At 47.1% G+C, this 24999-nt stretch overlaps 1 protein-coding gene across 6 annotated transcripts in view; it reads left to right on the top strand.

The window, feature by feature from the left end:
- The window catches only part of ST8SIA2 (ST8 alpha-N-acetyl-neuraminide alpha-2,8-sialyltransferase 2), a 72575-nt gene that overhangs the window by 30934 nt on the left and 16642 nt on the right, over positions 1-24999 (top strand). For 2 of the 6 annotated variants that reach the window (XM_068958633.1, XM_068958636.1), the window contains 4 exons: positions 3316-3428; positions 21329-21391; positions 23554-23682; positions 24266-24523. In XM_068958633.1, the coding sequence (XP_068814734.1) occupies positions 3316-3428; positions 21329-21391; positions 23554-23682; positions 24266-24523 (563 nt within the window). Of the gene's footprint in view, positions 1-3315; positions 3429-4799; positions 4994-14483; positions 14672-15412; positions 15614-21328; positions 21392-23553; positions 23683-24265; positions 24524-24999 lie in introns of those variants that run through there. The other 4 variants (XM_068958635.1, XM_068958634.1, XM_009681234.2 and 1 more) reach the window with 4 other exon arrangements.

Here is a 24999-nt window from a genome sequence, read left to right as displayed (position 1 = left end):
AAGAAACCAATCCATTTTTATGGCTGTGCATATTTTGTCTCCCTATTGTGTGCAGTTCTCCTTCAGATACGGGGAAAATAAGGTCATGTTCCCTACTGATTCCATCCTTTTCTATTGATTTTACTTTCTTAAAATCCTAATAGAGCTTGAAATTAATACAATTTAATTTTCCCTTCTCCCTTTCTTGTGCAGCACTAACGCTTTTTGTTGCTGCCACACCACTCTGGGTAGAGAGACCACTTCAGGCTTGGATTCCTTCTTCAGATGTTAAAAATCGCTGAGAAGAGAAGATCATTGAAGGCTTTGGCCCTTTCTCCAAGGAAAGTAAGGACTTTCCACTCCAGCCTAAGAGATCAGGGGCAGTGATGCTTTATGAATCAGTTCCATAGGGAAGTGACCACAGAAGGTTACAGACTTTTCTGATGTGGATAAACGCAGATTCACTGACATTAGGCTGTGTCCAAATGCCTGAGCTAGGGCTCTATCTCATTGTTGTCTGCTACTCAGAAGCAAAATATTCATATGCCCATGCATATGATAAACATTAATTTGTCCAGCATTTGAAAATTCTTCCAGGAGGTAGATGAATGCACCTCAGGAGATAGATGAATGCGCCTTAACAATAGTGATGGACCTCACCACTTTGGGATCTGAGTGGAAAAGCCTTACCCAAGGGCAAATAAAATCAGGTAAGGAGCCCAAGTGCCTGGCCTTCAGGCTGATGCGCTTATGGCTCTGGAAGCTGCATGGTTATTACTAGATGTTTCTCCACCGGCAGACAAAGAAGCTGTGGATTTTTTTTATGCCAGAGTGATATTCTCAAATCCCTTGGTATGAACTGTGCTCTGTACAGAGACTGACAAGAGCATTCAGGAGAAGATGGAGGGCATCGAACATACTGAATCAGCATCCCTCACTCCTGCTAATGAACTTATTGGGGAGGAAAAGACACAGTAAGCCCCTTGGGAGTTGCCTGACTTTCGCAGGAGGCCCAAGGTTTTCACTGGAGAAAGCACCTAGAGGCAGGTTCATTGCCAATAATGAGGCAATGAAATGTTATGACCCTGGTTAATATGGACTCCCATTCTTCATGTCTGTTTACCACATCAGAGTACTGTTTAGGTGTATAAAATGGGCTGTAAACTTTGTTCATTTTGCCTGACAGGTATGATAAAGGTTATGTGCATTTTACAGCACTACAAATTTGAAGGAGAAAGGTCCCCTGAGACCTCTTGCTGCACTAAGTCTTATCATCCATCATAGCATGGAAAATACTTAATGGGTCATCTTGCCTGTCCCTCCCTTGCTTGTTCAGGTGCCCATACCTTTCTCAGTTATGCTTCTCACATAGATTAACATTTTAAATACATATTATTTTTGCACTCTCTGCATATCTGTGCCTTTCATATCCACATATTAAATTCACTACCTCTCTGTCAGTTATTTGTAAATGTCCCTAGGTGTTTAACTTTTACTCTCTGAACCCTCAGAGCTATTGTTGGGGAATATGGCTATTACACATTCCTGATATTTCTCAAAGGTCAAAAGAAAATGTAAAATGCCTTTTCTTTTCTTTTCTCCCTTCAAAGCAGCAAAATGCAACATTGTTCTGGTACAGTTACTTTTGCCATTATGCTAAGACTTCTTTTTTTCCCAGTATACCTTACTGTATTTACTGCAAATGTTCTGGAGTGGAGAATTATTTCTCAAATTATTAGAAACTAGAAGATATAATAGCCTTTTATTTTGTTTCAGAACATATTAGTCTACCTCAACAGTCTGTTTTCGACAGTTTGCTCTCATCTTCCTGCAACCCATCTTATGAATGAGACATAAAATTGAGGCTTTAGATGCTTACGGACCCAATCCTGCAACAGTTATGCATCTGCTTAAGTTGAGTTGCGTGAGCGGTCATAGTGGATTGAATGTACAGAATGACTACTATCTGAGGAACTATGGCCACTGCTCTAAAGCAGTTTGTATTTCTTCAGGACAGAGCATTGCATGAAACTAGGATGCATTATCTCCTCCTCCCCCAAATCTGGCAGAAAGCTCTAAAGCTTTCTGGACTCAGAGTAAATGCAGACTAAAATGTACTGGCCTGTAGTCAGTACCTATTATATTCATTTCTTGCTACTGCTACAGTAAGACTCCTGATCATGCAGAGTTTAGCTGTCAACAATGTAACAAGACCTCCAGGTTTTCATCACAGAATTGCATTTGGAAATGTGATGTTATAAAGCCTTGTTAATTGACTACAAAATAATTTGGCAAAATGCACTGTTCCTACGTCTTCTACATATCATCCTGCCATTCAAAGCTGGCTGTACTTCAAGGTTCTGTTCTTTGTGTTTGAAGCCTGATCAGCTAAAGAATGACCTTTCTCTCTGGCCTACATCTTTCCTAGGAATACAGCAACAGATGACACCAAGTACAGGATTCACAGAGCTCTTTGTGAAAGCCCCTAGCAGTGGTGCTCTCCAGTGAAGGCCATCAAGCTTAACTCTCAACTCACCCTGCAAAGAAGTGTTTCCATTTCAGTTAATATCAGCGTTTCCATTGACTTACACAAGAGCAGTCAAACCCAGCGTGTCTTTCAATACGAGTTGCTCCTCGATAGGAGCATCTCAGCAACTAGGCATCCCTGCCACTGAGAGAGTCCCCATGAAGGCAAACTGACTCCCACCACAGAGTGAAGAAACACCCACTCTTTGCTCAGCCTCCATTGATACTTCTGTTTTTGTATTTAACCACTGTGATTGGCAACTTAAACAGAAAAAGCAGACAGAAGAGGCTGAAACACCACCCAGGATGGAGCTGAAAAGATGCAGGAGCATGTATTGCTGTCTGTATTCTCAAGGATTTTTAAGTCTAGGGAAATCAACTGCATCGAGGTGCTTCTAAATCACAGGGGACTAGAGCTCTGCTTCAGTGCCTCTCAGGAAACCCTGACACCAGACCCTAAACTAGCAAGGTCACCTCTTCAAAACCCACTTCCTTCCTCCTCCTCCTCCTCGGGCCACTTACACTTTGGTGAAACTCCAGAATACAGTGAGCAAAAGAAGTCAAAGAAGAATAAAATAGACGGAAAATGAGTGTTTTCTCAGATTTATGCGGAAGGAAAATTATGGGGCTCCTTACACTACCTAAAATCACATTCTCCCCAGGGGCCTGAATAAGCTCTATTATAAAAGCTGTATACTAGGCTGTAAATTTGCCATATATACTATACTGTATTTGCACCGGACTCACCTATGTTGTATTTTTTACCTATAAATGTAACAGTGATTTGTTTTTCTCTTCTTTGCACAACAGGAGTTTCAGAAACCCCAGGAAAGCACATTGGCTATAATGGGCTTCTTCCATCATTTAATCCAGATAAAGGGAAAAGTCCTCTGCCAAGTATGCCTTCCTCTGCCTGTACACCTGTAAGTATCGACACACTTCTGCATTGCTGCTAGGAATTGTACATCACTATTGATGAAATATCATGGCCTAAGCAACATACTTTTATACTGATGCAAAAAGCTGAGCATGGAACAGAAAATGGCAGCCTTCCAAGTGGCCCCAGTTAATAGCTCTGTTTTGCTTAATGGTGCCTCCCATTCAAGCCGAAGATGCTGTTTTAAATATGTAAGCAATTAGTATCTCTCTCTCTCACCACATCTGTGCTTCTTATATCTGCTGCATTATAAATCCACTGCCTCCCTCTCCAGCTTGCTGGTGCATATATCACTAGATATTCCAATCTTGAGCAATTTTCTGGTCCGAAAGAATTGCACTCAGATTTGGACACATTCTGCCAGGCTGGCCTTTTTGCTCTATGGCTGGTGCTGGAGTAATAGGTAATGGGAATTTAAGGAAAAGACCTCTTGGTCTTTTTTTTGGCTGTTCTTTGGTCTGTTCTTTGGAAGGCCGTTTTTCCTTCTTCTTAGCCCTCACTTTCATACACTTTCATCTCTCTCTCTGTGGCAGAAACTGTAGCCCTAAACCCAGCAGCCTTTTCTAGCCACAGCAAAATCTAAGATCATGCCTGTAGCCACCAGGAGGTTGCATGCAGGGGCTGCAAGTGTGGCAGAAGCACATCCAAGTGCCTCAGAAGTGCAGCTCCTTGTGCTTTTTCTGCTTAATGAATTCTGTCTGTTCAAACTCAAGTGAGATTTAAAGAGTAATAGCAGGGCTGCTGCGGTTATCATGGTCTGTATTTATGGTATGCAAATAATTGTTACCAAAATGTGCATAAATGCTAACAGAGATACATATGATTAATAATCATCTTCATTTACAAAGTGGTGTTCATCCGAAAGGAGCTTCTGTAACGCGCGCATGTTGCAAGAAAGAAAAGGCATGATCGCCACCATTGTAAACACTAGTTAGCGTTGTTCTCAGCTTATTACAGTTTTTGTCCTCTCGGGGAGAGATCGGTGTGTGTACTCCACCCAACTACGACCTGCGCTGCAAAACCGCGCCGATGCGCGCCTGGGAGGGGACGTGCCAACAGCCCACAGCTGTGCGGGGCGGGGGGAACCGAAACAAAAAAAAAAAAAAAAACCCAAACCTAAAAGCCAACAGCGCTAGCAGGGGTACCCTCGAGGGTAGGGAGGCGGCGAGCAGCGCGGGGCGGAGGACAAGGCGCCGCCGCTCCCGCTCCTCCTCCGCGGCCCCCGCAAACTTCGGCCGCGGGAGGGGGCGAGGCTGCCCCCGCGCTCCCACCCCCCGCCGGCGCCGGCAGGGGCGGACGGGCGGGCCGGGCGCTCCGCGGGCGCCGAGGGGCGGAGCGGCCCCCGCCGGGCGGCAGCGGCGGCGGCGGTAGCGGAGCCGAGGCGGGACGCGGCGCCGCGCTCCGCACCCCGCGGAGCGGAGCGGCGCGGCTCGCCCGGCCCAGCCCGGGAGCCATGCCGCTGCCGTGCCGGGGCTGGACGCTGGCGCTGCTCACGCTGCTCGTCGGCTTCCTCATCTTCGCCGACATCTCTGAGATCGAGGAGGAGAGCGGGTAAATACTCCCTTCCTCGCCGCCGAGGGGCGCGGGAGGGACAGGGGTGTCGGCGGCGGCGGCGGCAGCAGCAGCGAGGGAGGGAGGGAGGGGGGCTCCGGATAGTTTCTTTGTCTGCGGCTCTCCCTGTTTCTTGCCGCGCCGAGGTGGGAAGGGAGCTCGTTCCGCTGCCGCGCAGCGCCGCGGAGCCGGCGGCAGCCGCGGGCGGGACCGCCCCGCCGCGGGGCCAGGGGAGCGGGGCCGCCGGCCGGGGCAGGACAGGGCGCGCCGGGGGCGGGGGACCGTGCGGAGCCAGGGCAGCCGCGCCGGTCCCGGTGGGGGCGCTGGAGCAGGTGTCGGTACCGGTGTCAGTCCCGTTAGAGGTGTTGAGGTACCAGTCCCGGTAGCGGTGAGCAAGTACTGGTACCAGCCCTGTTGGAGGTGTCGAGGTACTGGGCCAGTAGGATGCTGGAGCAGGTGCCAGCCTGGCTGGGGATGCTGGTCCAAGAGCTGGTGTAGGTAGAGCAGATACTGGTCCGTTTAGAGATGTTGAAGCAGATACCGGTCTGGAGAGAGTGGGAGCGAGCAGTACTCAGGTGCTGCTGGACTGATGGAGTAGGAACTGGTCCATAAGTGGGATATTGGCACAGGCAGTTGGCTGGTTGGGCATGGTGGAGCGAGTTGCAGCCCAGGGGAGACTGGGTGCTGGTGCTGGTCTGGATGGGTGTGATGGGGCCAGCACCAGGTTACGGGACCAGGCTGCAGCGGTGCTGGAGCAAGAATCAGTGTACGGGGTGGGAGAGCTGGGGCAGGGAGATGTCAGTGGGGATGGCAAAGCAGGGACCAGCCTGCAGGTGGGGATGAGGGAACAGGCACCAGCTTGGGGGTGTTGGTGGAGCAGCTACCAGTTTGGGTAGTGACAATGGAGCAGGGACCACTGTGGGCAGGATCGAGTTGCCCAGCCTGCTGGGCTGTACCCAGCCTGAGACAGAGCGGAGTTTCCTGACACGGACCAGGAGCTCCACGATTGCCCCTTCCTGGTCACCTGTGGGGTGGGTATTTACACATGGGTGCCCTGATGGCAGTGGCAAAAGAAATCCCTGGGGGGGGGGGCGGGGGCAACTCCCCACTCCATCCCATAAACCCCATCCCTGTGGGGTGGTTGGCAAATTAGGGGCTGAGAGGAACAAATGCAGAGAGCAAGGTGTGCCTTAACCTGAGAAACTCACTGCAACAGAGAATGAGAAAACAAGTCGAGTAGTTGTAGTAACATGAAGCGTGCTTGCACTAATGCTAAAACGGTACAAGGTCTTAAGGTCTTTCTGTATGGGAACAGATGGGCTTGCCCACTGTGTTGCATCAAAACAAGTACTTAGCACTCGCCTGAAACTATAAATTAAATGCAGTGATGTTTATTGTTTTATTGTTGCATTATATTGGGTGTCATAGGCAAGAAGTGCTTAAAGGTACTTGTTTCAGAGCAAGTAATCTCCTTCTGAAACATCCAGTACCAGACTGTAGGTTACTCGACTAGATGAATTGTTGCTCTGTTTTGAGCTGGCACTATCAGTATAATAAGAAAGTGAAATGCTTCTGAAACATCCTACCCACTGGACGAACTGCTCCGATCTCCTTACTTTCCTCTCATCTTCTTTTCCTGCTTCTGCTCTTTCTTTTCTCCTTGTCTACCTGCTAGATCTATCTGTTAGAACTTGCTATGCCTTTACAGTCTATTTATTCTGTTTTGCTACTTGCTTGTCCTGTTTTTCGCTCGAGTTCATTAGGAATTCCCAGTGTTTTTCTTCTCCTCTCTTTTCCATATACTGTATGGAAGTTGGTTATTTTGCTGGCTGCTTATCTCCAAGTCCTGGCGTCTGAGTTTGTTGCTGTAGTTCCTCCAAAGAAGTACTGCCAAACAGTTCTGAAACAGAGACAGCAAAAGGGTCAAGTGAGTTCTGTAGAAACAGCAAATAGTCTGTTACAATATCACATTTCAGAAACTGCAGTGCATCAGGTAATTTGCAAAGAAGAGAACCTCCTGGGATAAACCCGTTCATTACCACAGGTAGTAAGCAATGGTTCCTACGGTCTGATGTCCTCTGGTACACATGTGTTAGTCCCAGGCTGGTTTTTCATAGATAAGCTACTACATCAGCTGTTATTCTGATATGCGGATGCACAGAGCAAAAGAGTGACCCTTCCATATTAAGAAGTAATTATTAAGTACGACAAACTGACCCTTTCTCTTGCTTTGCCCTCTCCCCCCTGCTTCTTTTTCCCGCTGCTTGTTCATGTTCTCTAAAGTGGTCCATTGCTAAATGCAGCAAGGGGCCAAACACTGTCCATTATACAGCCTAAATTCTTAGGACAGGAGTCGAGCACAAAGAGGACCTCATCCCTGTGTGCTGTTGCCAAGCCAGTAACAATTAACATGATGCTCTGACCTAACTGAAGGATATTGTCGGGGTGATGTAGAAAAGCTGAGTGCCTGAGTCTACACCAGTTTTGGGAATGGTAAAGATTTTTCAACTTTTAGAGCTACGTGACACCAGCATCTTTTGCAAACAGGAAATGTAGGTAGAGGTTAGGAATCCAGCTCAGGAATATTTGGCTGATGGATAGTGTGCCTCAGTGTCCTCACCACATACCTTGTCTCTGGTCAGCTCAGCCCAAACTGAAATGAAAGCAATGAGCCAGCGAGGTGTCCTCCGGCAGGACCATGCTGCCAAGGGGGGCTGGGAAATGCAAGCAGGTGCAACTCTTCTCTTCTTTTTCCTTGGCATTGAAACACCCTTTAGTTATTGTGAGGAGTGAACAGCTTGCCCACTTTTACACGTACCCTGCCTCCTGCCTGTGATTTGGATTGTCTTTGGAAGAATATGTCTCATATGGGTAGGAGCAGGGGGAACATATTTCTCTCACCTACAAATACTGAGAAATCTCAGGAAGAAGGAACAAAATGTTCATTAAGTACAAAACAGAGAATATAATATTACTAGCAAAAGAACAAAACCAAAAGCTGTTTCCCTGGACAATAAGTTCTAAGCACAGGTAGAGAGCTAGGAGCTGAAGGTAGCTATAGCTGCTTTGCCTGACAGAGGTTTCTGAGAAAGATGTTTGTTTCTTAAGCAGTCCCTTCTTGCTGCTCCAGATATTATTATTCCTCCTCCTGCAGATGGGAGATACTGAGACAAAGAGATTAAATGACAGGTGTCAGGGCAACGATGAGAATTCAGCAGTTTCCCATTCCCGATGCTGTGTTTCTCTCATTAGCCTGTTCCTCTAGCCCTGCAGCCACACCTGCACGTGGGTTTTCATCCTGCTATATCCGTCTCATTATATATATAATCTATCCGTGTGTTGTCTGAACCGCATGCTCCCCCGAAGTGTAAAGCTCCCATATTCTGGGGCGGCAGTGGGTAGGCAAGTCTGCTCGTCCTGCTTGTGCGCTTCCCTCGCTCGCCGGCGCGTGCTGCCTTTGTGAAGTATTGACATTTCAAATGGTGCTGGCACTTTGTTTTCAAACATTCACCTGGTTCCGGGCTGCTGAACTTTTTTGTGTAGCCCAGTGGCACCTACCTTTCTGAATCACTGTATCTCAAGTTCTTTGTTTCCCTGGAAGGAAACAAAGGACACATTCATGCCTGGCTTGAGGAAAGCTAATACAATTGCAGCCATTTCTTGATTCCCCTCAGGATGGGGGAGCGGGCCAGACAAAGGACTCGGCGTCTAGTGGAATAATTATTGCCAGCGATGAGGAGGAAAATTCTGCTTCTTCGTGGAAGTTTAAAGGGACTCTTTTGTTAGCGTTTGCTGTAGCAGCTCTGCAGGGGTCTGTCTTTGTCCTGATTGTCTATAGAGGGAGCTGGTGACCCACTGCCATCAAGTGACTTCTCAAATTGACGTGTGGGCCATCTTAGGGAGTACTTGACACTTGGTAATGGGTTGGACTTGATATCAGCCAGCTTTTTCACTACTAGTCCGGACAGCATGCCTTTCTGTCTCGATTACAAAAGGAATTATATTCCACTCTTAAGTGATGAACTGGAGTATCTAATATTGCTGGCCAGCCTGGAAGCTTGTGTTAGATTGCTGCTTTTTCCTCATGTGCCCTTCCTTAATACCTGCCTTTCAAAGCCTCAGGAATGCCACAAAGAGCTGTTGTGTCATTTATGGTGACTAATATGTTTGCGTGCTCTGAGTGGCCAATAGTGCACTGCAGTTGTAACACTTCTTGTCCAAGTTGGTCCACGTAGTGTAAACATCCTACTTAGATCTTTCTAAGTAGGCTGTGATTTACTGTACACCAGAATGTTTTGTTGAAAAAAGCCATGTTTTACCAACATACGCTTCCATGCACTCACATAGCAAGTGCATATTAGACAACAATTATCCAGATTGGTCTGGAGGAATAATAACTCTCTGGATGACAGAAAGGCACAGACACCAGATAATTGTCAATATAAACTTAGTCAATGGAGAGATCTTTTTACCTGTTGGGTATGGCAGGGCTCTAGCAAAAACCCCATGATGCATCAGGCTGGAAACTAAGACCAGTGTTGGAGCACTGATTTGGGTAAGAAAATACTTAGTGGAGGCTTTGATTGCAACTCTCCTGACAGTAACTTGAACTCAACTGACCTTGCGCATCTCTCCTTCCTGTAAAGCACTCCTTTGACTCAGAAGAGCCCCTTCTCCTGCTAACCTGTATAGGCAGGAATACACGTGTGGCTGCCACAAAGAGAAAGACATACAGAACCCTGTGCTCCTGCCTAGAGCAGCACAAAGGAGAAGAGTCTCCTTAGGTTATTTTTAAACTCAAGTCCATGGGAACTGCAGTAACAGGAGACCCTGCAAGGAAGCAGCGTCTGGCAGGAAGGCTGGGAGCAGCACTAGCAGATCCTTGAGCAATCCAGTGAAACAAAACAAAATTCAGGGTCATGCATATAATCAGTTCGTCTATGGGGTTTGCAGTGCAGTTGGTGACAACTTGTTCTTCAGTGCAGTGCCGCTGGTCAGCACCTTACAATACCCTAAGAATGGAATTTCTGAGCTTGCGGATAAGGAGAATGATGGTAGCCCTTTGGCTGTGGTAGAAGCACACGCTGTGGATCCTACGCCTTAGCCAGCCAGTGCTTCTTTGAGGCAGAACTGCCAAAAGAAGCAGAGTAGCTAGTCCTACTCTCGGAGACTGGAGAGATGAAGAGAATAGAAGCAGCTCTGATAAGTACTGCAAGTTTCCCTTTTGCCCAAACAGGCTCTATGTTTCTCAGCTCTAACCCCGCAAACTCGCACTTTAAATTTGGAAGGAACCTGAAACCTTTTTCTCTCTGCAAAGAACGGAGTTGCAAATGTTGGTTCATTTAGTAAAGGCTTGTTGAGCAGCTAACAGTGAGGTTAAGTGATTCAATCATTAGCGGTACTGTGCCCGCTCCGCTGTGCTACTGCTGTACTCTTCGGAAGAAAGCAAAGCCCTGGGACTCCAGCCAGCAATGACACAGCAGCTCCAGTTACTGAGCATGAGCCTTCCTGGCCTGTCCCAGACAGGGAGAAAGTGTTCAGCTTTTTGTTGCATTCTCTGCTCACATGCCTGTATCTCCAGGTTAGACAGCACCCATGGTTAGTCTGCTTGCACATCTGTACACTTTTGCCTACCTAAACACAAAATGTCCCTTTGATCCTCCAGGAAAGAATTCAGTAGGAGCTCCCTTGTCTTCCCCTTGGCTTTCAGGTTACAGACATTTTGTTTTTTCAGCCCTGAGGCCAACACTACACAAGTACATATACAAGAACCATTGCTATAAAAATCAGTAACTTCAAAGACAGACCGCCTTTAATTGCCTCCATCATTTGCTTTCTCTGGGCCTGGGTCACCCTCAGCAGCAAGAAATAAGCCCAAACCCCAATATTAGAAAGTGATTACTTTGCCTTTCCCCTGTTTCCTTACCCAATTGCCTCTGGAAACAAAGGAGCTCCCTGGCCTAATAAATTCACTGTGGGAGCAGATTTTTAGGTGTCCCTCAACAAACACCATGGCAGAGCAGCCTGGTGTCAGGGGGAAAAAAGAGTGGTGTGTTTTTTTTTTTTTTTTTTTTTACAGCTGCTTTTTCTTTGTGTTCCTACTGTAAATCTAAACAGCTCCTTGTCTTGGCTGAGCAGCAGCTTTGCTGGTGATGGCCTTGGGAGACACATCCTCATCAGCCATGGCAAGGCTGGCACTGTAGGGGAAGCAAAAAAGGCGATCCAGGGAAAAACACTGCAAAAACCTACTTGGGCAGCTGCGACGCTGTGGACTGAGAAGGCAGGCTGGGAGCAGGAAGGAAGATATGCTGGGAGGGAGGCATGTAGAGAAGGTGCTGAATGAGTCAGTGGATGAGAGCAAAGCAGTTCTCCTAAAGCAGCAGGAGAAGATACTGAACTCAGTGTATGGCCTTCAGGAAACCTCATCAGGACAAGTCCTGTCCCCTGCTGCACTGTTGGCCCAGGGATGATCATCACCCATGGGTGTGCAGCTGCAAGGCAGTAACACCTTCAGCTTTAGGGACACTCACCTTTAGCCGTATGTTAAGCAGCTTGATCCCACAAACTTTGCCAGTTGTGCTATTGACCGTTCTGAGGCTGCTTGTCTATGCAGTGTTTGATTCATCGAGCTGATTGCTTGCTGGGTCGACTCTTTCCAAGTTTAAGCACTGCACTCTTGCTTGTTGTTACTGCAAATAAATTCCTTGTTATTGCATATAGAAATCCACTGGGAGTATCAAAAAAGAAAAAAAAAAAGGCTGGCCATCTGCATGCAGAGCACGCTGTCCCTCACCATCCACCACTTTCCACAGGCAGGGCTGCTTTTAAAAGCATATATTGTTACAGTCACGATGCAGTTTTGAAGTGCTCTCTCAAGGCCTCAGTCAAACAGTATCACAGCGGGCTCTAGGTAGTGCCCTTGTGTCTGGCTGCTCCAAATCAATGGACAGTTATTACACTGCCACCTGTCACCCCACAGCCAAGGCTTCACCTTCATGCTCAGGAATATAAATCAGCTCTCAGCAGGGAGCTACAACAGGGGAGATGTTTCCCCACTAAGTTTCAGCATTGTCATAAGACATCTCCAGCACCTTTTCAAACACCCAGAAGCACACTCAACTGTCAAGCAGCAGCTGCTCAGCTGGTAATTAAACTTCTCTTTCCCGCTGCCTGAATTTCCACGGTGTAGCTTTATGAGCCAGGGGAGGAGAGAGCAGGCCAGGCTCCGAAAAGACTACTGGTTTTCCAATATTTGGCATCTGGGCACCATTGTCAGAAGATTAAATCCCTGCGAACGCCCTGGAGCAGCTCTGCTGTTGGTGATCTCCTCCAACAGCTGGCAGATAGCTTGGGTGGTTATCAAGTGCTGGCTGTGTGGTGCAACTTTCAGCCGGTCACTTCCAGCGCTCTTTCTGCAGCCACCCAATGCCAGTCTGGGGATGCCTGTGCGAATGAATTGCACCAGGAGGACGTCACTGCCGAGGAGAGGTCTTCAGCATCCACACTGATGGTGGAAGAAGAAAACACATGAGACTCTAGGTGTTCCAAAGAGTTACTCAAAGCAGTGGGAAAAGCAGACAAGAACAAATGGTGTGGGAGGATGAGCCTGTCTACCCACAGCCCTTTGGACTTAGTATTTGCTTTCGGTAGTGCACCACTCCTGTTTCCTACAGCAGCCACTGGGATTTTTCTCTGGGGTGCCTTTTGGGATGCAGATGGTCAGGGTAATAGGATCTGGCCACAGGACAATGCTACACTGTTTGTGCTCTCCGATAGCTCTGCTCTGTTGGCTGGAAAAAAAAATTGCAGGAAAAATATATAGTGTAGACATATTTTTAAAGCAGTGATGCTTTTGACTTTCTCATCTCCTTCCTAGGTTTTGCTAGACTCTTAGGTGTTTTTGCTTCCTCGCTCCAGAAGAGGAATTCTAAATACATACACACACATCCCCATCCTGAGCCATCCTCTGAATCATTTTTGTCTACTTCAATGTCTTCGTCTTTGATGAATGTTTTATTAACATAGCCAAAGAAATTAACTGATGCCAGGAATAAACCTCTAATATAAGACCTGATATGAAGGAAGGAATAAGGTTCTGCACACAGGATGCAGAGAGGTGAAGTGTGTGAGAGATTTCATCCCTGTAAGCACGTGAGTGTTTTTATCAAACAGTGACAAAATAAGAGAATCACGGGGTATTGAGTCAGGCTGTGCTGACATTATGGTGAATGTGTGTAGACGTGAGACTTGACGCTCTACAGAGACTTTCCTGGTCTCTGACTGGCTCAGAGAAAGAGCATGATAGCTTGGGAACAGAGTGGCAGTCCTGGAAATAGATCTCCGGTAGATAGTTGCCGACCCTCGCGGACAGGCATAACCATCAGGCTACACTGGGGGCTCTCCTGCCTCTTACGGGTCCTTCAGAGCACGTATTTCAAGGTAGGGAACGGGATTTTGTTGTGGTGCTCTTGTTACCCCAGTGCAAAGTGATCCCAAAGCAGTGTCCTCATGACAGGCTGTTGCAGGATTGCCTCCTGTTGCCTTCTCGTCCTTTTGACTTTGGAGCTGTGACTTTCACGCTGATTCTTCAATGCTTTTGTCATGTGAGCATTTTGGCCTAATTGGTTTTTTTCTCTATTAAGAAATAGGTGCCTCTATTTTGCAAACTTGTGTGTCTTGATGCCTGTGTCCTCCACATATGTTCACTATTACTCACAGTGATTTGCAGCAAGGCAGAAATCTTGGGGCCAAACTCTGCTGCCATTTACAGAGGAGTTGATGTGGAGCCACCTCACCACAATTGCCATCTGGCAGGTAGGGCTGTATCAATGCCAAGTGCCTCCAACCTTCCCATGTTGTTGTGCCCAAAAGGAAAAAGCCCATGGGGTGGGCAGTGGGCTGGAGGTGCGAATGGGGCAGGACAGGAAGCAACCAAATTAGTGAGGCTGGTTTACATAAGACTGACAGATCAGCGTTTCTCTGTCATGGGTAATAGCAACTGCTGTGAACAACAGGGAAGCTATCGGCTGGCACTTTTACAGCGAGTCTCCCAGGTTCTCTATACAAAGTTACACCACCAGTTGGCTGCCCAAGCACTGCCCCTGTGGCTTGCTCTCCTGGAGCTGCACAGGCTCGCAGCACGGGCAAGATAATTTCCCCAAAACCCAAAGTCTCTAAAATTTGGTTGTATGACTTGATAGAAAGAATGAAACTTGGAGGTCTAAAAATAGCACCTGATATTTAGGAAGTTTTTGACACCCAGGCTGCCAAGCTGTGACAATATGAACAAGTGAGATTTTAAACACATCGAAGTGAGATTTCAAATGTCTCATCAAGACATACTGTAGGATCCTTCATCCTAGCACAGAAATGCTTTAAAAATCCCTTCCAAATTAATCCCTAAAGAGGGAATCTCACTTATCAGGAGTGTGCGAGTTGGCAGGACTACTCAATGGCCACCACTTCTCTTATTCACAGTCTCTTTCACGCCCGGTGATGCAAGCCTTGCAAGCAACTGTTGAAATGTCACAGGGAATAATCTGCAAGTATCAAATGTCCTGGCTCCTCCCAGTGTGTTATGAAATGTAACACAGGCCGGTGAGCAGAGAAATGCATCCGAGCGCTGCATTTTTGGGACACTGGGAAGGCTGGTGTTCGGGAGGGCATGTGGTGTTACATGTAAGTATCTGACCTCCAGGGTCAAAAAAGATATCTTTGCTCCCGTTACTTCCCTCCTAACTTTGGCTTTTGTTTCTCTTTTGTGAGTTGGCCAAGTACTTGTGGGGCTAATCAGGGTGCTGACAGCTGGGCATGCTGCCGGCAGCACTCAGCTAGCTTTCCTCCCGTAGCTCTGCACGTTGTCCTCTGCAGCCCGGCCACTGGCCCCTGCAGCTGTCCCCAGCCTGGGCCCCGTGCGACGCTGCCAAGACACAGCCCATCACTTTGGGGTGCTGTCCCCCTGTCACCTGGCCTGGCACCCTGCCGATGCAGCAGTGCAGCTCAGTCGTCCTGCACAGCCAGCACCCACTGCTGTCAGGGCTGCTGGCCGTGCTGACCTGCAGCCTTCCTGAGATGGAGACCAGGACAGAGAGGCACAAGCTAATTCAAGCCCTTATTGTGTCCTCGGGAAAAAATGTCAGGTCTGATCTGAAGCCCTAGGTGGGTGTGACGGAGGCAGGCTGACCCCCCTACCAGGTGGTGTGACCCATCAGCACTGTTCCCACCGTGTCAGGGTGGCACGCGCACCTCTGGGGACAGGGAGGAGAGCATGTGCATTTGGCACGCGATGTGATGCTGTTTCCTGTCTCTTTAATGAAATGAGCCAAAGCCCCAGGGCTAGGGGTGGTAAGAGGTAATGCCACTGAAGCACTTCCTCTCCGTATTTTGTTTCTTCTGTGATATCAGACCGTTTTATGACTACAGATGGCTACATAAACTCCTTGGAAATCAAACGAGTGTCTGTGAGAAGCCTGCAAGGTGACTTGCTGATCAACTGGACAGAGTCCCATCTTTTTAATGAGACTCCAATGTATAGATGGAAAGCCAGGATATGGTCCCCTGGAATGGAATCCCGATTTCAAGCCTCTTGAGCTTGGTTCCTGGTCCATTTGGGCTGCGAGGGTGCGTTTGCTTCTCTTTCCTAAAGGACTGCTTAGAATAGTGGCACTTGGAAGCAAATTATTTCCCTTTCACAGAGAACCTGGAAATGTGGCAATTTCCTTCCAAAGCACTGAAATAGCGTTTGCTACCCTGTGTAACTATTTTGCGTATCCCAGCACAAACCGTGAATTTCAGAGAAGAAGAGATTGAAACCTGTATCCTGATCCCAGTTTCACAGTACTGGCCGCAGTGAATCCTGACCTCAAATCCTGTCCTCTTTGAGGACTAAGGGAGCCGTGTGGCTTAGCTTAATGACCACGCTGCTCTTGGCCAGCAAAATGCAGTCACTTAATAGCATAGTCAGTGCATTCAAGGCCATCCGTTATAAGGCAGCATGCAGGTGTGAGCTACTTCCTGATTTTGCAAGGTATGGCTTATGATGATGAATGCACGTGGGATTATATATCATTGTAAGCCTAAGTAGGAGCAAAGATATGTATCAAGTTTTGGAGGAAGGGGGTTATCTACATATCTGTATTTTGTTTTCAGTGACTGGGCAGCTCATCCCTGTCCCCAAAATTCATTTAGTTACAATGACTGGGTCTATCTTACCATGAAGCAACGTCCTTCAGAGGGCCTGTAAGCACACCGTGCTCTTCATTTCCCATGTTACCTATATACATGGCTGTCTCAGAGACAGCCGGTGCATTGAGAGAGCAGTGATTTTGGGAGAGCAGTGCCTGACTGGGCCTGGCATCGTGCTTGTGTGCTCCTCAGATAGAAAATAGTTATGCTGATCTTAAGGACAACATCAGAGCAACCCTTGAAAAGCAAAATAAATAAAAAAAAATAAAAATGATTTTTTTTATAGCAATAGGCTGTCTTATGGGTACAGGTTGCAGCCATTACAGGAGACCAATGGCTGTAGGAGACCAATGGCAGGAAACCAATGACCAAGGCCAGTGAGACCTTTTCAGGTCAGTTCCCATGGCCTCCCCATTGTGTGTCCTACTCTCACAGCCACCAAGAGGGTACTCGCACCTCAGCCAGTGAACAGCACTTTCACAGTGACAAGTCTGTTCTAAGTCAATAGTGCCAGTTCCTATCCTGGCTTGTGAGGCTGTCGTTTTTGGTGTTACACACCAAGCCACTTGACCCCCACTGTCTCAGCCATGAAAGAAGGATAATAAAATGTACCTACCTCACAAGAAGGTTGTGAAACTTAATTAGTAGGTGTTAATCATATGAACTCCTCAGATAAAATTGTGGCACTCTGAACTCTCTTTCTGAGGAATTCAAATGAATAGATTTAGTTTAACAGTCCCCCAATGGATTGTTTAGCTGTTATTATCTCTATTTTATGAGGTGGAGGGGGGAGAAGAGGAGAGCCTAGGTAACATGACTTGCCCAAGGTCAGACAGCCAGTCTGTGGCTAAGATTTTGTTCTACCAGAAACTGGCTCTGCAAATGCTGCAGAATGGGCCGTCAGATACGTCTGAAATTTTCAGCGGGTTTATTTGTACCGTTCACGCTTTTTGTGCCCGTTTCCCTTGTGTATTCTCTGCCGCAAATGCTTGGGAGAAGCAGGAATTGGAAGTGGATATTGTAAAATATCCATGGAAAACAGTTTGAATTTGTAATCTGGAGAATATAAAGGTGTAAAACCTTTTCTTAGAGTTCCACTCACCCAAAGAGGCTGTGTGACCTACTTGTTCAGTCAAAGCAGCTTTGATTTCATGTGTCAAAATTGCCCAAAGCAGGACCAAACTGCACCTAGCAACAATTAAGAGAATCATTTAAGAAGTGGGTAACAATGAAGAGGGGAGCAAAAACCCTAAACAGCCCATTCACTGTTTGTGAATGAAAAAGTCTTCACATAACTGATTTGTCATGAATTATTCATTCAAGAGAATTTGGATTCAAACTACAAGATATTTTTTCTTTCTTTTCTGTCTGCTATATGAATCAGTGCCATTTTACATCTGAGCAGAGAGTTTTTCCACCTATATAATGTGTTAGATAGTCCAAATTCACCCTGAAAATCTCAAAGCAAAAGTAAGAAAGGCTGGCATAAGCCCGTAATACAGCATTAGCACATATAAATATGACTTATCACTGGAAAACATCCAAACAGAAGTCAAACGAAGAGTGTTTTGTAAACAATGGGATTAGGAAGCAGGTTGATACTTTGTGGGGCTGGCTATACAATCAGACTGATAACAACTAGATTAATAAGGCAATTCAATCTAAACATCATGTACCACTAGGAAGCTTTTCAAAATCAATGCGTATCTGTGCAATTTTAATCAAGGTTGGTTGCCTTTTGATGCCAAGAGATTTGAAACTGTAGGTCAGCAGAGGTAAAATGAAATGGGCTGAAATTTTTATTCTTTTAACTGTTGCTCTTAATTAGTGCCTTCCGTTCCTTAATGTTTTCCTCTTCTGAGACAGAGGAAAAGAGGTGGTATGGGGATATTTGCTTGCCTGTGTTGGTAATTGTGAGCATGGCAGTCTTTGGGAAATATTGTGCCTGGCTAAGCTACAGGTATTTTGAGCAACAGATTGGCCTGACCGGTACCCACTGGAGGGTTGAGCAAGGTGGTGACTGACAGGGCAGTATACCTCAAGGTAGCGTATTTGCAGTACACATTGTCTTTGGCTTACGAAGAGAAATTGTAGGGAAGGTATCCAAAAGCTGCAGTGTGAGACAGAAAGGGCCACAAGGCTGGTGGTTAGGATGTCACAGGAGCATTTTAGGATTCAGTAGAGCAGCTGAGATCCTCAGCCGGGTATCATCTCCGAGCTACAGGCGATATTTGTGATTTGCAGACAGGCTGAAAAAGCCGTGACACCAACTTGGCACAGGGAGCAGTTGCCATGCCAGCACCTCAGATGCCTGCCAAAAGCATCCTCATCCTCTGTGCCAGACGCTGGCCTGCAGCAGTGGTGGTGACCAGTGTCACCTCCCCAAGGTCTGCTGGGTCCAAGGGACCATGTGGGAGAGAGCGAGGAAGATGTGGAGCTGTGGGTGGATGACCGTTTGCTTGAATACCTTGTGTGGCCCCTTTTTGACCTTCATTTGAGACAATACCAAGCTGGGAGCAGATGTTGGTGGGAGAGTATCTCTGCAGCCTCCCTGCATGGACTCAATTCCCTCCAGGTTTGCTTTGCTCCCGGATTTATGAGCATTGGATCCAGCCCTGTAAGGAAAGGTTATGAATATAACATTATGAATATAACAGTAGAAGGGTTGTGAGCAGGAGTTAAGTGAGCAACAAGGATCTGTGGGCAGGGCTGTGGTTCATGCTCCTGCCTGTCACTCACCAGCTCTGTCCTGAAGTATCTAGGGTCGTTCCCACTAGAGAGGCATCTCCACACAGCTGATGGGGGATAGGCCATGAAAAGAAATGTCTGACCATATGTGATAATTGTAATCCTCTTGCTGCAGAGGTGCTTCAAGTGCCTGAAAAGTGGAACGAAGTTCCACTTTGTCATTGGGAACATCTCATGCCTAGGTTAGGGGAATAGCAAAGCAGGTGAGCTCAGTGACATGGCACAAGTCATGGGCTGGGGTCACTGGCTAGCAGCATCTCGCTTTCTCCTCTGCTGAGGAGAGCAATTTCACACTGTAATAGGGTGCAGATCTAATAAATACCCACCCAGTGAGGAAGGCAGCATTTCTGCCCTCTCAGCTACCTGGACAGGATGCCAGCATTAACGTGCCAGCTCTACAGGTAAAACCCAGGCTGCCCATGACAGTGCATCCTGCTGCATTTGCATGACGGTATTTTTTCTTTTCACTTTTTCTTTTCACAATGGAACAAAAAAGAGGCCCCTTTATGGGCTGCTCGACTGCTACCTGGCAGCAGGGGGGCAAGGCAGCCTGCCTCCTTTCTGCATAGCGTCCAGATACAGAGAGCGCCAAGAGATTTGCTCTGAACAGCAGCTGGACTTGTCTTCATCACATCCAGCATCACCAGCCCCTGATACCAGCCTTAATTTCAAGAAGAGACATGTACAGACCTGTTGCCTGGGGGACGTAAAGCTAGATTGGATAAATACATTTGAATAATATGTTGTGATGCCTAGAATCAGTCCTGCCATAGCCACAAAACATGGACGAGGTGGGACCTAACAGTTCTCCTCCACTTCATAATTTCTGTGATTTTCCTTTCACAGAGGTAGTGAACCAGCACTTATTCAGGGAGCATCATTTCTTTTTCTAAGCCCTTAATGCAGTCCCTATCTGTCTTACAGCAAGTGTGAAGGCGTGTGAATCCCATTTGGAAGGCTCCTTCAGAGGAGACGTGTTTGAAAGGATGTGTGGTTTGCACACTAATCTAGCTGGCTCCCACGCCCTGTGGTGAACCCCATTAAAGCAAAGGCTTGTTAAATGTCAGTAGGCTCTAGGAATAAGCTAGTCCTGCTGTTCCCTTGATACACCAAAAAATGAAGCAGCACACTGACTCTCAGGTTTGTCACGGGAACGAAGACATTGTTGGAAGAGAAACCTGTCTAACCTGGCAGGAGATGGTCTCCCACAGGAGGCAGGAAAAGGAGAACCATCACAGGGCCCAGAGCAGGATTTCCAAGGGTCTGATGTTACGTGGTATTGAGGGGGTTAGCTCAGACTAACTGGAATTTGCATCACATCTCCCAAGTATGAAAATCTTTTTTGATGGTACCAAATGTCCACACTATTTCTTTTTGTTTAAGGCTCATGCATTTGGGATGATGTTTCAAGACTGGTAGAGAAACAGGCCCCTGAGATACATTTCCATTGAAGTATATATTTCCAGATAACAATGTTTCTGCTGGAAAAGAATTCATTTCTCTTGATGAGCGTGTTCATTCAGGTATCTGTACAATGGAGGCAATAAAACAGAGCAATGAGAACGCTGGCTGTTAAAATGTGTCCAATTAGGAGCCCAGCTCCCACTGAACATCACCAGAACCTGAGAGACTGATTCTTTGTGACCTCCTTGAAAATAGCAAGCTAAAGCAAAAATAGGCTCTACAGCCAACTAGAATGCAGAGCAAAACTTGCATTTGTTTTTCTTTTAATTGAGGATTGACAAGTCATATGAGTGGCACTGGTTGCAGGGCTTGCAGGCTCAGTGGGGACTGGAACTGTGCCTGGACCGGGTTACTGGGAGCCAGGAGAAGGTGCACTGTGAGGATAAGGTCTCTGCACGTCAACCAGGAGGCAGGTGGCTTGTTTTGGATAACATGGATATTTTGGTCGGTCTCAACTTAAAACCCAAGCTAAAGAAAGTGGCAGGAATGCTGTCCAGATCGTTTAGCTCATTTCCCACCTGAGAAAGACAGGGGAAGTCCCTTGGCAAGCTAGAGAGGGAGGAGAGCACGTCTACACACTGCTACCACCTGCTTCCTATTAAAAAAGTAGAAATGTATTTAATGCAACCTGTAGGCTGCATGCTGCTTTGACGACTGGGATCAGATGTCTGTGATGGCTGGTTAGAGAGTGCAGATATTAATTGGGCTGCTTAGGAGCTTTTTGCTGGAATGATTTCATGGTCACAGTAGGGTACCACTAACGATGGATATGAAAAGCCCTTCGCTGGCATCGGGACATCTCCATCCTGGACAAGGTGGAGTGACTGGCACAGCCGTATCTCCATTTGGAGCTCGTCAGACCCAGATCTCTTGACTGGTGAACAATGCTTTGCAAAGGGAAGCTGGGTTTATAAATAATGCATTTCCTTTGTCTTGCAGGAGTTCTGGAGGCAGAGGTACAATCAGATCAGCTGTGAACAGCTTACATAGCAAATCTAATAGGTTTGTAAATTAGATTTTGTGTTCATTTGTTTTTGCTGTAAGGCAGCTATTAATCTGCTTCTCCTCTTCAGTGGATAGTGCTGTTCTTATTTAGCAAATGTATCTGTTTCTTTTCACTTCTGCTTTGCATTTTCTTAATCGTTTCTCCCCCTTCTTCCCCCAGCTCAGTGCAATAATCATTTGCAAATAACCAAGGATCTGCAAGTTGCTGTGACTGAAAGAATGGGGAAGAGAGAGTTACTTATTGTGAAAATAAGTCAGTGACAGAGTTGCCATTTTTGTAGTTTTACTATGTGCTATTAGAAGAGAGATAGCTTCCTTTGACATCAGAACTTTGTTTGATTTTATCATAATTCAGTTCAGTAACATTGCTCTGTTGCGGAGTAGTTTCGCTGCATCACAGCTTTATTTGGTGTCATTCTGTGTTATTTTTTACAATGATTTCATGTCATTCCAAGATTACAAAGTGATACAGTTTCAGAGCTTTGTGACACCACTCAAAAAAGGTGATGTCATTCTGTGATGACATCACAACACATAAGCAAAACACAGAAAATGTCATGCACAGAACCAGAAAATCATAGTTATTTGCAAGGTTTCTTTACCCTATTTCCTTTAGGATTTTTGAAACCTTATAAATAAGCTTTGTGAGATGCCAGATTAAATGGCAAAATGCAAGATGTAACAACCTCAACTGGCAGCCCCAGAGAAGGTACTTTAGCATTTTGCATATATGTATACTCAGACAAGGACCCTGGCAGCTGGCATTTATATGGGCATTTCCTTTCCTTTCTAAAACGTTACGTAGTGTGAGCTCCAAAGTGTCTTCAGGAAAGGCCAAGATTGCCTGTCAATCATTCCTTCTCTGGGCTTATGACAAGTGCCCCTCCTATGAGCTGGAGGTTGCTTTTCAATATGACCTGCAGGATCTCCACCGTCCCCCGACATGTAGAAGCACAGAGTGCATCCTGCAGCACCCAGCCTGCCTGGGCATGGTGTCACACCAGGAATGACACTGCTGGCCCTATCTCCCTGCTTCCTGGCAGTCCCTTCTCTCTGGGTCTCCTCTAGCTCTTTTCCCCTCCATGAGGTTTACGTGCTGCTTATAAACCTATTTATTTACAAACCGTTCCCCAGGTGGAAAAGGCCCTTTGCACTGTGGAGGGAGTTTCCCTTTAGCTGATAGCAACTGCTTTGGCTGTGTATTTTTCAGAGCGCTCTGAAGTGTGAAGGTTTTTTGGGGCTGCAGACACATGTGCGGCTACCTGATGAGATGCTTGGGTATTCTCTTTGGAGGGCGGCTGGCTGAAATCAAATATGCAGAGGCTCCCTTAATTTATGCCATTTGATGTAAATTGCACTCGAGTGCTGGGGCTCATTTGCCTCCTAGAGCAGGGATTACAACCTGGGGTCTCCCAGTGATCATCTCCAAACTGCAGCATGAGAGCATCTGACTGTTTCTCATTCCCCTGATCGTTGCTGGGCTTGGAGCAGAGGACAGAGACACCAAAATCCTGTCCTTCTCTTTTAAAAGGGAAAACAGTTATCAGAGAGTCAATCTCCTGCTGTTCATTACGGAGTGCTTGTAGCTGGGACCCAATCTCACAAACAGCACCCAGCAGCTCAGCTAAATTCATTTCTCCTTTGGCTAAAGTCAAGATTTTAAACCCTGACAAGGTTTTTAACCCACTCTAGGAGATGTGCTGGTGGATCTGCACTGGGATGTGCGGATGGGACCACGAGGGAGCAGGGTGGCAGCTATTGTCTGCATATAAAAGCTGTTGGTGAATTTGGGTCTCTGTGGGGCTTTGTGGGGCTTTGTTTGTGGGTGTGCATGCGCAAATCTCTCTTTGCGGAGTCTGCGTGTGTTTTTGCATGCATGCATTTCCACATCTAGATGTTTAAGACTGTTTTGTATAAACCTGTGTCTGACTGTAAGTCTGTGTTTGTGTAAGAGAGCAAGTATTTAAGGATTTGTGTGTGCTTGAGTGTAGCAGAATATAAATGGGCTTTCTTTCCTTGCTTAGGTAATAACTACAATTTTGCTTTTCTGATGAAGTTCGAGTTCCAGCAGCCATAGCTGAAGACAGAGTGATTAGAAATGCCATTGGGATGCTAACGGATCCTGTCTGTCTCCCTCTCTCTGTCTTTCCTTTCTCTAGAGCTGAAGTAGTAATAAATGACTCTTCGTCTCCAGCTGTTGTTGACAGAAGTAATGAAAGCATTAAGCACAACATTAAACCAGCCTCATCCAAATGGAGCCACAACCAGACACTCTCTTTGAAGATCAGGTACTGGTAATTATCTATAGGACAAGAGACAGATTTGGTCCTTTCCAGTGCAAGCTGGCAAATTGCCTCTGTATATCATCTAAAGAAGTCAAGAAAGAAATAAAAGGTTTATCGCCTGCTGAGCTAGACTTCATATCTGTAAGCAATCACTTGGAAATGAATTCCCAGCTGAACCAGCTGGCCCTGCACTAGCCAAACAAGGAGCGCTTGAGCCCCCAGTTTCCAGGCCAAGTGGAGTTAGTGCACACTGCCAGTTTGTCTGGTGGAGGGACGGAAATCTGCTGCCTGGCGGGTAAATGCAGTGACCCTCGGGGACTGACGGAGACCAGCCATGCTGGCTTGCTCTGGAAAGGGGTAGAGGAGGAAGGAGAGGGCATTAAGACAAGATTTTTTTTACCAGCCTGCAGGGAACTAGGTGCCCAGGGTCTGTTCCTGGTCTTCAGTCCAATTTGAGATTGGCCTCTCTGCTGCCAAGCTAGGGAGCAAGGAGGGGCAGAAGGAAAGAGTTCATCTTATACATAGGCCACGTCATGAATTATCTCTGAACCTGACTTGAATGGGCTGTTTTCATTCCTGTCCTCAGGAAACAAATCTTGAAGTTCCTGGACGCGGAGAAAGACATTTCAGTGCTGAAGGGGACGCTGAAGCCTGGGGACGTCATCCACTATGTCTTTGACAGGGACAGCACCATGAACGTCTCCCAGAACCTCTACGAGCTGCTGCCCCGCACGTCGCCCCTGAAGGGCAAGCAGTTCCCGACCTGCGCCATCGTGGGCAACTCGGGGGTCCTGCTGCACAGCGGCTGTGGCCCCGAGATCGACGCACACAGCTTTGTGATAAGGTAGGGGCCGTGTCCTGCCACCCATCGGGGTTGCCGTGGGCCTTCGCCAAGGGCATACCTTCCCTCTAGCAAACAAATCCTGCCCTGGACTCTCCCACGGACACAAGCTGAGCTCTTCCCCACATCACCTCTGCATCCCCAGGAGCATCGGGAGTCCTGCGTGGTGCCCTGGCACTGCACTCCCTGCGCTCTACAGCCTAACGCTCCCCACGATTGCTCGGCTCCTAGACCGACGTCCCTATAGACACACTGCCAGAGCCTGCCCTCCTCCTGGGCACGCGCCGAATTCAACAGGGAATGTGCTAAAAGGAGAGAGGAGGAGCATACCTGCCCTCTCGTCCCTGATGCCCCTGTAAATCTGTTAGCTGAGTGGCTGGAGGAGTCAACTGATGATTTATGTATGTGCAGACATTTGCTTTCTGGCAAGTCTATTACGAAGACAGCCCAATCCATCAGTGGCTCACAAAAGCAGTCCC

Source organism: Struthio camelus, chromosome 12 (assembly GCF_040807025.1).
Source record: "Struthio camelus isolate bStrCam1 chromosome 12, bStrCam1.hap1, whole genome shotgun sequence".
Taxonomy (NCBI): Eukaryota; Metazoa; Chordata; class Aves; order Struthioniformes; family Struthionidae; genus Struthio; species Struthio camelus.
Note: the sequence above shows the minus strand (reverse complement) of the source record. Positions and strands in the feature narration are given on the sequence as shown.